The sequence below is a fragment of the Hermetia illucens genome, chromosome 4 (genome assembly GCF_905115235.1).
Source record: "Hermetia illucens chromosome 4, iHerIll2.2.curated.20191125, whole genome shotgun sequence".
In the NCBI taxonomy this organism is placed as follows: Eukaryota; Metazoa; Arthropoda; class Insecta; order Diptera; family Stratiomyidae; genus Hermetia; species Hermetia illucens.
In genome coordinates, this window is record NC_051852.1 from 63368874 (window position 1) to 63382576 (window position 13703).

Here is a 13703-nt window from a genome sequence, read left to right on the forward strand (position 1 = left end):
GGAAGAGCGCACTGACTAATCGGACTGAGAACCTTGTGCTGGTGTCCTTAATATTCCGCACATTAAAACGAACAGGACGAGCGCCCTTGGTTTTTTCGTATTTATCTTCAATTTGACCCTACTTGCTTCCTTCTCCAAATCCGCAGGCATTTGAATAGGGTTCATGATTCGGTGAGAAAGCAAGGAAATACCATCAGGGTAGTCACGTGGTTTCAGAAAAGATGACAGTATCCATTGAGCTCTTCAACGTTCTCCAGCTAAAGAAGCGTGAAGGACGTCACTGACAACGGCAAGAAAATATATCGGTGATAGAACGTATCCGCAGCGGACTCTATTTTGAACTTCCAAATTTCGGGGAAATACGTGCGATTTTGTAATTGGAATATTTGTTCATCATATATAATCAATATTAAAGTATCTGTCTATGCATATTATATATATTTTATTAATTGGCTCCGTTGTGATATTTCTTTTTGTAAAAAAAAAAAGAATTTTCTTTAAAAGCAAAATGCGTGCAGAATGCGGACGAAAGAAGCTACAATCCGCACGCAGCTTCAATGTTCAATGAAGATTTCAGGTCGGCAAAGTTCGCTCCACGTCGGCAAGGTTCGTTCTAATGGCAGATTACACCATTTGTGATTTGAAGGCGCTTTTCGTTATCGGCTGCTACTTTTGAATGTGTTCATTTTGAGAACAGCGGAAGGCACTATTTGCTTTGAAAGTGCTAATTATTAATCTCACTTGCATTAGTCCCGTCCATTCATAAAAATTTAATTTAAACTGAAGGTATGTGCAATCATAATGGCATTTAATTGTATGAATTTAATAAAATAAAATATGCATGTCGCTCGAAACATTTTTTTTGCGTGTGTTTAAAAATCCGAACAATTCAGAAGTCATGTTTCGATTAACAAGCCAGTGACAACTGCACTACACTCAAATTATCATCAGTGCAACCAGTCTGACAGATTTTGTTAAAAAAATTTAATTTTCAGCCCATCAATCATGATGAAATATCAACTCCGCCATGCTATTAACATAGTATGCTGGTCCCAAGCCCAGGTAAAGGAGGAGGGTTTGAGGCAACGTACTCTGTACTATCCTCAGTAAAACAAAAATAAAATGCTGAGATCAGGGAAAGAGATAAATAGAGTTTAGTTGGAGTTATTCCACTATGCTAAATCCTACCTGATCTCTCTTGGTGACAGGCCCCGCGACAGGTCGACCAAGAAAATGCATAGAATGTCGTTACAAACATGATGATCGGATTAAGTCACAGGCCTCGGAGAAATGCTAGGGCGTCCACCTCAGTCGACGCGGCAGGACGGGCCCCGGTCCTGTCGAGAAATGGGCAAGGGTTCTTGACACATGGACGGCGTCAGGACGTAAGCAAGTTAGTCCGCACACAACGAACAAAACAAATACGTGTCTGCACGCTAAATGTTGGTACCCTAACTGGAAAGACCGAGGAACTCGCAAGAGCCCTTCGGAAAAGGTGCATTGACATCTGCGCACTGCAAGAAACCCGATGGTCTGGTTCCAAAAGCTGCGACATTGAACGCGAACGCGGTAAAAATGGCTACAAACTTCTCTATTTTGGTAACCCACACACTCAATATGGTGTTGGCATTGCCATCTCAGAGGGTTTCCGTGATGCCATTAAAGAAGTCGAACGATTTGATGATCGGCTGATGAAGCTCACCATTATATCAGCTGATCGCACTATTCACTTCTTCACCGCGTATGCACCACAGACAGGCCGACCTGATGCCGAGAAAAATGCCTTCTGGCAACTTCTCGATGAAAAGACTTGTCACGTGCCTGCTGACGATTACATAATCATTGCCGGCGACCTTAACGGTCATGTGGGTGAAAAGGCAGACGGTAACAGGTGCCATGGGGGAAAGGGGTTCGGAGCGCGCAACGAAGGTGGCGAGCGTATAATCGATTTTGCGGACACCCATGACCTTGTACTTATGAATACATGGTTCATCAAACGATTGTCTCATCTTCCCACATTTTATAGTGGGAACAATAAAACGCAAATCGACTATATTCTCATAAGACGTCAACATTTTACCACTGTCACTGATTGCAAAGTCGTTCCCTATGAGACCATCGCACCTCAACATCGGCCGTTGATTGCTGTCCTGCGAATTAAGCCACCGATAAAACGGCGTGAGAAACGCACTGGCCCGCCGCGCATTAAATGGTGGCGATTTGGTGAGAAGAACGAAGAAGCGGTCTCACTCATGCGATTGCCAACCATTACGAATGTGGAAGAATCATGGAACCAAATGAAAGACACGATCCACAAAGCGGCCTCTGCAACCCTCGGGGTCACCAAGCCGGGTAAGCGGTACATCAACCGAGATACTTGGCTTTGGAATGATGATGTTGAAATGAAGGTCCGTGAAAAGAAACGCCTCTACCACAAATTTCTCGACGATAAAACGCCTGCTAATTGGCAAATTTATAAGAATGCCAACCGGGAAGCAAAGAAAGCGGTCGCTGTCACCCGAGCGAACCATTTCAAAAATCTTTACGATAAACTGGACACTCGGGATGGCGAGAGAGATCTGTACCGACTTGCTAAAAGCCGTGATAAACGCACACAGGATATCGAACACTTCTGTTGTGTTAATGACAAGAACGGTACTTTGCTTACTGATCGTCGAGCCGCGACGGATAGATGGCGAGAATACTTCGAGCAGATTTCAACTGAAGAATTTGCTCATCCTCCACTTCCACAATCATTGCCGACATTTGGAGCAGTTCCACCAGTCAGCGCAACTGAAGTCGAGGAGGCAATAAAACAAATGAAATCGGGGAAAGCAACAGGACCTGACGACATCGCATCTGAGCTCTGGAAAGCAAAGAGCTGGGACCCAACACCGTGGCTGAGTGAATTCTTTAACCGGGTTATTCAGGAAGGAAGAACACCATCTGACTGGCAAGAAAGTACCACTGTTCCAATATGGAAAAAGAAAGGTAGTCCAGCAGAATGTTCAAATTACCGTCCGATCCGGTTACTTTCCCATACCATGAAGATTTTTGAACGCATTCTTGACAACCGTATTCGCGAAATCGTTGAAATAACCGTGAATCAAGCTGGATTTGTCAAGAACTGCGGAACTACTGACGCAATACACGCTGCGCGGTTACTCATGGAGAAACACCGTGAGAAGCATCGCCCTCTTTACATTGCCTTTCTGGATCTAGAGAAAGCGTTTGACCGTGTACCACACGAACTCATCTGGTATGCTTTACGACAACACTTCGTGCCAGAAGAACTCGTGCGCTGGGTTCAATTGCTCTACCACGATCCGAAAAGTAAAGTTCGAAGTATGGCGGGTGTATCAAAACCGCTTCGTGTCTCTGTTGGAGTTCATCAAGGAAGTGCCCTCTCACCACTCCTCTTTGTCCTTGTTATGGACACCGTCACACGGGATATCCAACGTCCAGCGCCCTACACACTGCTTTATGCAGATGATGTTTTCCTAGCATCTGATAGCAAAAATGATCTCCAGCAACTTGTTCAAAAATGGAATGATCGCCTCATGCAACACGGTCTCAGATTGAATTTAAACAAAACTGAATTTTTGACGACCGATCCCCATGAAACAGGCACAATCACTGTCAGCGGCAGTGATCTGCCCAGATCTGAGCGATTTAAATACCTCGGGTCAACGCTATCAGCCAATGGAGAGCTGCGTTATGAAATTGCTTCACGCATTAACGCAACCTGGATGAAGTGGCGTTCCACAACTGGTGTCCTTTGTGATCGACGTATCAACGAACGTCTCAAATCTAAAATTTACCGCAATGTTGTCCGTCCAGTCGCTCTCTATGGTTCTGAGTGTTGGCCGACCATAAAAGACAATGAACGGCGTCTCGCGGTAATGGAGACGAAGATGCTACGTTGGACTAGTGGCGTCACACGTTTAGATCACATCCGAAACGAGGATATCCGCGATCGTTATGGGGTTGCACCGATCGTGGAAAAGTTGCGAGAGAGGCGTCTTCGATGGTATGGTCACGCAATTCGTGCAAACGAGAATTCACTTGCAAAGATTGGTCTGAACATCGAAGTCGATGGTAAACGACCAAAAGGCAGACCTAAGCAACGGTGGCTTGATACGCTGGATGGGGATTTGAAAGCCTCGAGATTACACCCAGATCAGGCATTTGATAGAGCCAAATGGCGAAGCCGATCACGACGAGCCGACCCCGCTTGTGAACGGGACAAAGGCTGAAGAAAAAGAAGAATCATGATGAAATATCGATCGTCTAAAATCAACCATACACAATGACTTTTCATGCCAGCTAGACACTTGATTTGCTGTTCCTGTCCTATTAGCCTAGCCGATTTGTAACGTCGGCGGACGGTACACATCAAAAGGTAATGCACTGTATTTGTAGCTTGTAATCGAAGTTAACGAATAAAACTCTTATTTTTAACATTTGATTCCGGCTATTTTGTGCAATCTATATATATTTAACGAAACAGTTGTAACCTCGAATGTTAAAATTATTGAAAGATAGCGCGATCTATGAATCCGCAGTGCTCAATGTTTTTTCTGGATGTGTGCGAAGTTAGATATTGATTCAACGAATTTGAACTTGGCAGATCATCCGTTTTTGATGAGGAGCGACCAGGATGCCCGACAGATGTGCTTACCAAAGAAATCATTCAAAAAGTCCACACGATTCTCGCTGATCGACGAAAGAAAGTACGCGAAGTAGCAGAGGCCGTAAGGGTGTCGACCGGAACGATTATTAATATTTTACATGATAACGTAATTTATCAACAGACCTGAATATTAAATAATAAATTCTCTTTTGTTATCTCATCAACTCTTCCTTATACTATAATAAATTTTATATCGCCATGGCAGCCAATCGGTAAGCGTTGGCGACAGAATACCGATTAATAAGCTTCCGATCGGTAAAGTGTATTAACACTATATTAATCAATGTCCGAGTTGGTTGCGATTTGTGTACAGTTAGTAGCTAATCAAAAAATTCCACGGCTACCATAATTTCCAGGGTCCAGAAAAATTAGACCGTATTCCCACCTTGCCCGGGCGATGCAACTCCCGCTAAGTAATTTTATGTTTACATCCTTGGCAGCTGTTTGTTCTACCCACTATCACAAATTCACTACACAAAATTAATTAAGATCGCCTTCAAATATTGAAAAAAAATAGTATAAATGAAAAAAAAAGAAACAAATTTTATTTTTTAATGCCAAATGGTGAGTTTTTTATATCTCATATACCGTTGTCAGACAAAAACTCACAGGAAGAGAATAACTGGTCCTCGAAATACCGGTATATGAGGAATAAACAACCCACTATTCGGCATTAAAAAATTAAATTTATTTTTTTTTCATTATAAAATAAACTCTAAAGACGACACATATAGCCGAAGAAATAACAAGAGTAAAAGCAATTTTCGTCTTCTTGACAAGGCAAATGTTCATACCCGAATAAACAAAGCTGTCTTATCAACTTTATAAACCTCAATTTCAACTTTTTTAATTACTCGATGTAAAACTGGAAAATCTTCATAAATTATTCCGGAAAATGTAATGTAAGGGGATCATCTTAGATAGATACACAACTTCTGGAAATCACTGTTATTTTACGATTTCTTGAAAAAACCGGGAATCACTCGCCCTGCATGCCTATTCTTCCAGGAAAGACAGAAAGAAGTTTGAGCCATCACAAAAGGGGCGTTCAGCTAATTCAACTTCATCCTCGGGTGATGATCAAAATAAGTGGAAAATAATTTGGGGAAGCAGAAACTTGGGATATATCGTGAATATTATATATATATTATTACAATCAATTGATCTGTTAGAACGCATAGAATTTGTTCGATGCATCGCAGGGTGCAAAAGTGTGATGTATATGTGAAGTCAAAAATCAATTTCTATGCAAAGAACTTGAATCTAGTGGTCGAAAATCCTGTGGACACCCTTGGTCTCAAAGTCGTATACCCAAATACATATGATTGCGAAACCATCCGCATGATATAGCAGTTCTTTTTATTATCCCATTCGCATATTCGTGTCAGAAAATTTTCAACGAATACCGTTTCACCACAAGTCACTTGAAATTAATTTTATTACTCTATAGCATTTTATTCTTTTAAATGGACAAGAAAAAATAATAGAATGTATTCATCATTCATATTCATAGTATTCTTAATCGCTATTACAATGCAGCAGATTGCATATTTCCAATCAGCATAGACTTTCTTGATTCCTGAATTGTGATAGGTCAATGCAGTTCTCAACAGAAGACCTATTAGCAGCGCACATCACTGAGTTTAAGTACATAATTACTTATTTCATTTTCGCTTTTTGCTGTATATTAAGTTTCTGTTTTCATGATTAGTTTTCACTTTTGACGTCACTTTTTTCGTTTGTTTTTGAATACGTATTCAGTTTGCATTGCTGAATATATTACAAAACAAAAACTATTTGCAACTTGTTTACTTTTCATCATTTTATCATTTATCATTTTAAAAGAAAAATACGTATGCAATATATACACTTTAATTATTTAAATATAAAAGAGACAACACGTCTATTTTAAATGAAAGTCGGCTATATGCGGAAACAAAACCAAATAGATATTTATGTCTACTTTCTGAAATATTGAAGGAATGCACTTAATTTGCATTTAAATGTATTTATGATCTACGATGTAAAAGCGAGTCTAACAAAATACAAGTTTCTGATTTTTATCATATTCGTCACTATATAAAAATCACAACAAAAATAAAATAATGAAATAATAGATTTACAATATTCACGACAATTGCAATGCACTTGATTCACATTAACTCAAGATATATTCATAAAAATTTCAAGAGAATAAGTGTAAGTGTATATGTGCACTGACTGGCAGTTGAAATTCGTTTCAATTTAACGTAATTTACTTTATTCTCCTCATTAAACTATTTCCGTATAATACACACTTAGGTACAATATGCAGTAAACAAATTACCATCTCCTAGCATATCTTCTTTTTGATCAGTTTTTCAATTAATATCTCTAGCAAATAACAGAAACAAAAAACAACGACAGTTTATTCTATAAAAGTATTATCCAACGAAATTTGCTCCTTCACCTGCTGTTTATAAATAATATTTCTCATTTACAATATAAAAATTCGGAATGGCAGCAAAATATTGGGAAATTTTTAAATGTATAAATCTACACCAGTGAGATTCAAAATTTCCCATCGAGTTTCAGTACGTGAGATAAATTCGAATAGCGCTTCATTACTCCGAATGTAAAAATGGACCTACAGCAGAAACAGATAACATGCAACATACATATATATTCTCACATTTCAGAATTCATAGAGGTGCCCTTTTTTCTCAATAATTTATTTAATATAAATTTTGGTTATACAATCCATAATCCCCCTCATTTCTAGGGTCCATTCCTTCAATAAGTGGATTTTGCAAATCCCAGAATAACTTCTAAAACTAAAAGAAGCAAAAAAAATATTGTCCTCCGGTGAACAAACAATAAACAGGTATACAATTCGTTATACAAAATAAAACAGAAAATAAAGACCGAACATGATGTTATTAAAAGGCAAATGAAGAATGTGTTTGATTGGATTGATTTATCACTTTTGTAATTTAAGAATTATTGTGAAGAAATTATGAATATTACGTTGATATTCGATATTCTGTTCTGGAATTGAGTGTGTGCTTAAAATTTAGTTGCAATTGTCTCTAATTTCAAATTCGAGCCCTGCTCAAGCCTTCTTGTTTTGAAGCAATTTCAATTGAGTTCACTTATCCAATATATCCATGGTTTTGGGGAGCACGTTTTTTACATCTGCTATCGGTTCATAATCTTTCCGGACTCATAGTCACATTAAATTACATTGAGATTTGCTATAGATTCTTTTCTGGCCAATGAAATACAAATAATTTATGTAATATACAACTGTTAGGGTACTGAGTGTGTTTATCTCATTTTGTTATCCTATGTATTGTTCTTTAAGTTTTTTGATGTATTTTACTTTACATGTCTGAAATTTAACCGCTCTTAAACAGTAAAATTGCCACTTGGCCTAAATAAAAATAGATAAAATGACGAGTTTCGTGTGTTACATATGAACCGAAATTTCTGCCAACGATACAGTGCCATGTTGGGTTATATTTTTTATCGAACTCCTTCTTGATGTATGCTGCAATATCCTAAAAACAAAAATAAAATGAGAAAAATTCGAATAACACTGAAATAGTAAGTTTATCTCTCAAATTTCCAAAATCTCAATAAATTTACAAGCCATGCACTGAAACATATGCTAAAATGTATATCCTCCCAGTTTTTGAAGGTTCCTTACAAGAATAACACAAATTTCTTAAAAGTATCTATTTTCTAAACAAAAACTCGGAAGATTTGGAAGACCACTATCTCTATTCTACTCAACGAAGACGTTGAACCGGCCACAACCCGGGAGGATTACGAGCACAGTTCGATGAATTAAACTTTCCGAGAATAAAGAATGTAAAAGAAGAAGACGTTAAAGCCACTCAGTTTCAAAGTGATTATCACTTCACGGCTACGAAAAACTGTATATAAAAATGTTTGCGCTCAATTCGTTGGCGATCAATTTGTCCGGTAAACGTGGTGCAAACGTTCCGAGTCCATGTCAACCCAAGGTGGTACTGCAATAAAATACCAATAACACAGCTTATTGTGTTATAATAATCGTTTGTAAGCGAAGCAGAAAATGTCCAAATAACCATGATTTCAGTTCCACCACGAAGGGTTCTGAATGCAACAATCCGGAAATTAATCAATGAATCCCATAGCAGACAAAAAACTTGTAAAATGATAACTGGGCGTTAATCCATAAACAACACACTGATTTCTGATCATAATCTTCCTCAAATAGGCTAATATCAGCATCGCTGAAAAGGAATAATTTTTTTCACTGATCCATTCTCAGAACCTATTCACCAACCGCAAAATCTGAAAAAAAAAAAGAAAAACACGAAGCTGTTCTAATAAAATTCATAGTGTATTACTATGATTTTTAGTAATTGACTGGCTATTACAACACAATTTTCCGTTATTTCGAAAAAAATATTGATTATAACGACTATTTACTGAATATGCTGATTGGCCTTAAACAGAAAGTACATTTATGCCTACATCCATACAATTGGTGAGTGCATTCTGTCAAAGTGATTCGAGTTCGTAGTATCTTGTTTTAATATAGTCCTTGTAATAGCCAGCAACAAGTAACCAGAAGATTTGGTGCGAAGAAGCCAAATTTAATAATTTGAAGGCGTGAAGCATGTGAGTCGAATTCTCAAATATTCAAAGAGTTTGGCGTTGCACATAATATAATTTCCAAGATATGGAAAAATAAAGATGCAGTCAAAGAGCAATTCCAAAAGAATAAATTAAATTTTAAGAAAAATACATGACCGAAATACCAAGATATTGAAACTGCTCTTCTAATTTGGTTTAAAAACCAAAGAGTTCATAACATTCCAATAAAAGGTCCGCTTTTAGAGTCAAAAAGGAAGAATTCGCCGTTATATTGGCAAAAAATTGATTTTGAATGCTCCCATTCGCGAGTTCAACGTTTTCGTGCGCGCAATATCATCACTCTAGGGAAGATTAGTGAAGAATCAGCAGATGTTCCAATAGTGACAAATGTGGTTTGGCCCAAGATCCGTGAAAATTACGTTGACAATGATATCTTCAACATAGATCAATTGGGATTATTTTCCAGATTTACAAATATTTTAAGATTCAAATTCAAATGTAGTGGAGATAAATTGTCAAAAGACCGGTAGGTAGTTAGGTTTTGGTAGGAGCAAATAATAGCAGGAAGGAGAAGGCAGAGATCCTAATTATGGGAGAATATAGAAAGCCACGGTGTTTTAAAAATGTTGAATTGTTTTCTGTGAAAGCAAAACAAAGATATGGATGACTACAGCCATTTTCGAGGAACATATTCGCGATTAATATAGACAGCTGGTAAATAAAAAAAGAGCAATATTGACAACAGTGCCCTGCCTACAAAAGCAATAAAAATGGTCTTTTGCCTCCCATTGACCTCATTAAAGGGTCATTACAGAAAACAGCTTATAATGAGGATCATAAAAAATATCGAAAATGATCTCGATAATATTGCAGTCAATGTCTTACCAGGTGAGCCGAAAAGTTCGTAGGCTAATACATAGATGACGTTAAAAACACCTGTACAAATTTGACATTTAACGGACTATTAGTTTGTGGGATAAACCATTTTGAGTAAAGCAACTTTTGTTATTTTGAAGAAAATCGATAAAGAGGAGTTTCGTGTATTAATAAAGCATTACTTTTTGTCGAAAAAAGTACTGTTGAAGGCAGAGCTTGATAACATTATTTGGACTTACACGAGGAAAATCAACCGTTGAGAAGTGATTTCCTAAGTTTAAACGAGGCAAAATGAGCACCGAGGATGGTGCATACAATCGGCGCCTCAAAGACGAAAACATCAAAATCTCCAAAAAATAATTCTAAATAACCGCAAAGTGATGTTGATCGAGATAGCTGAGTCTCTAAAGATATCAAAGGAACGTGTTGGACATATACTGCATGAATGTTTGGGTACGCGAAAGCTCTGTTCAAAAAGGGGACTGCGTGAGCTCATAATCGACCAAAAACAACGAGTGGATGGTTGTGAGCAGTGTTTGAAGCTCTTCCCCCATAAAAAAACCCCGTATTTATGCGTCGATAAGTGAAAACGAGTTTCGTCCATTTTCACTTATCGAAATCATCTAAGTGCACTGCACGTGGTGAACCGACTCCAAAGCGTGCAGACGCAACACTCGGCTGGCAAGGCTTGGTGGGTGGTATTTTGGGATGCGCATGGTATAATATTCATCGCCTATCTTAAGAAGGGAAAAACCTTCAACAGCGACTATTACATAGCGCTATTAGAGCGCCTGAAGGATGAAATCGTAGAAAAACTCTGTTTTAATAAAGACAATGCACCGTATCATCAATGAAAACGATGGCAAAATTGCATGGATTGGGGTTCGAATAACTTCTGCATCCACCGTATGCTCCATATCTGGCTCCAATGACTTTTACCAGTTTTCAGACCTCAAGAGAATGCTCGCTGGAAGAGAATTCAGCACCGATGAAGAGGTAATCGCTAAAACTGTATATATACTGAAGCTAAGACAAATTGTACTATAAAAAATGGTATCGAACAATTGTATGAACGCTATAATTGTTGTATGGCCCTCGAAGGAAGGTAATCATTTCAAATTCCAGTATATTCGTATTTAAAGATTTGTCGTTTGTATTTGATCGAATTTGCATTCATAACGCTTTCATTACGGGGTGCTTTGCAAGCAGTAAACACCTTAAAAGCCTTTTCAGCATTCAATGATTTGTTGGACGTCTGCTTTAAATAATATTGAACTGAGAATTGAAAAAGAATAAATTGTTAAGACAGCAAAGTATCAACAAATTTCTATCCAAATAAATTTCTTTCAATTATAATTTACATATCTATGCACTCATATATTGAAATTAATCAAATATAGTAAGTAAATATACGTCTCAAAGATCTTTTATTAAGCCAAGGACTTTCAGATGGGCAATATCGATTATAACAATGTATCGATTGTAGCGACCGAATTTGTCGGTCCGTTCAATGTCGCTATAAACGATGTTCGCTGTATATGCATATACATTACGTGCTAGGTACAGTGCAAGCCACTGTGCATTTATTGGAAAGGTGGCGAGTGCGGGGGTCGAAAGTAATTCTTTCCTTTAACGGATATCTGGAAAAAATCAAGAGGCTGCCACCATATGGTGCCTAGGCTCCGAAATACACTCCATACCGTTTTCCCTTCAAATAAAGGTAATAATAGTATATTACTATAATTCTTAGTAATCGGCTAACCCCCCTTAAGTTCATCCTAACACACAATGTTGGGTATAACATAGACCATGATCCTACCAAGTTTGGTGGAAATCGCACTATTACTAACGAAGTTATAATAGGTCAAAGTTCTCGCTTCGGTGAAAATTCAAGACTTCAAGTATCAATATCACCCGAAAGTGGATATTCTCACATAATACATGCATATATTGCATGCTACGTACTAATGGGACAAATATCTCTATAAAAAAATACACAAAACCTTTCATACCTGAAGCGTCTAGCTTCCGGTTTCCCGACTTCATTTTTCATTTTTATGGTTCAAAAGTGTGGAAAAATTAAATAAAACCTGCTTGAGTTTAATATTATAGATAGCAGTATGTCTATAGATAAACCAATACGGAGTTCAAAATTGGCAACATATCATACATACAATCGTCAAAAATGGTTGCGGGAATCGATTGACTTGGCACTTCAAACGGGCTAGGGTAAATATATTGGTATTTAGTGGCTAAAACATGAATCAATGTGCTGTGCGCTAATTTGTTACAAAACGCTGATTTGACATAGAACAACTCTTTGTCTTCCGGTGGGATAAAAAACCAAAGAACACTTCTTTATCGGGACGAGAATAGTTATTGTATGCCTCCCCAAAGCATTGTAGGAAGCTGGAAATGAAATTTCCTCCGACAAGATTCAATACATTTGCAATTTGATGCATAGTTATTTTACAGTTATTACTCTATTTTAGAAATTCTCCCGAAAACCCCCATTAAGTTGATTCTATATAAAATGGCAGAGTGACAATATTAGACCATAATTCTGAAAAGTTATAGAAAGTTAAAGGTTTGTATTTCACGTGAATTTATTGCACTGTGTGACATGTATGCCATAATCATCATATAAAGTGAACTCATGAACTTCTAGTTGTATACGAGTTGAAAAACGTGCATAAACACAAGGTGAACACAAACCCTTTATATCCGAGGCGTCCAGCTTCCGATATTCCAACTTGTTTTTATTGTGCCAATGATTTCCTTACACTGGATTGTTATTTTCTTTGATTTCCTTGTGTAATCTGTATTACGTAGGAATGTGTCGATTTCTTCATTGTATCGTCTCATATGTGTTTAATGCGCCTTCTTCAACGTACCCTTTCTTAGAACAATTTTTCGCAGTGCAACAACAATAGGTTGACACACGACCATATTTTGTGAAAAAAATTTTGCTCCCCCCTTTCATATATATAGGGAAGACCCTTAAAACCAACAGAAAATTATACGACTCGTTGCGGAAGCAGTTCACAGACCATATATATCATTAAATCTCATGACGATAGCTCCAGCCGTTTCGAAGCAAATCATGTTTAGCATATACACTTTTTATTTTGAAATGGCTGCTCCTCAATATGAAACTCAGTTTTCACTCAACGATAATAAATGGAAATGTATTTAGTACTATTGTAGGAGGCACGCCTCAAGTATGTGGAATAAGCAAGCCAAACCCAAAAATTATGAACGACTTAAACAAAATAGCTGAACTACAACTACAAATTGCAACGTTAATTTTTGAATGTGGTCTATCTGCATTTTGAATATTGCATATAAACTTCAAATTCAGAAATAGCAAGTTCAAGAGGTTGAGAAAACTTTATTGAAGAAAACGAATAGCCAACAAGCTTAAAGCAGAAAGATATGTTATTTGCTTGCGGATATTCCTAAGCCATAAATTGGAAGCAGTACTGCAAGAGATGCAGTACTACAAGAT

The 13703-nt window shown here is 37.6% G+C and overlaps 1 protein-coding gene across 3 annotated transcripts in view; it reads right to left on the reverse strand.

The window, feature by feature from the left end:
- Positions 1-6123: 6123 nt before the first annotated feature.
- The window catches only part of LOC119656119 (dynein light chain 1, cytoplasmic), an 81567-nt gene continuing 73987 nt past the window's right edge, over positions 6124-13703 (reverse strand). For all 3 annotated transcript variants that reach the window (XM_038062446.1, XM_038062444.1, XM_038062445.1), the window contains one exon: positions 6124-8232. In XM_038062446.1, the coding sequence (XP_037918374.1) occupies positions 8071-8232 (162 nt within the window). In that variant the 3' untranslated portion in view covers positions 6124-8070. The remainder of the gene's footprint in view (positions 8233-13703) is intronic.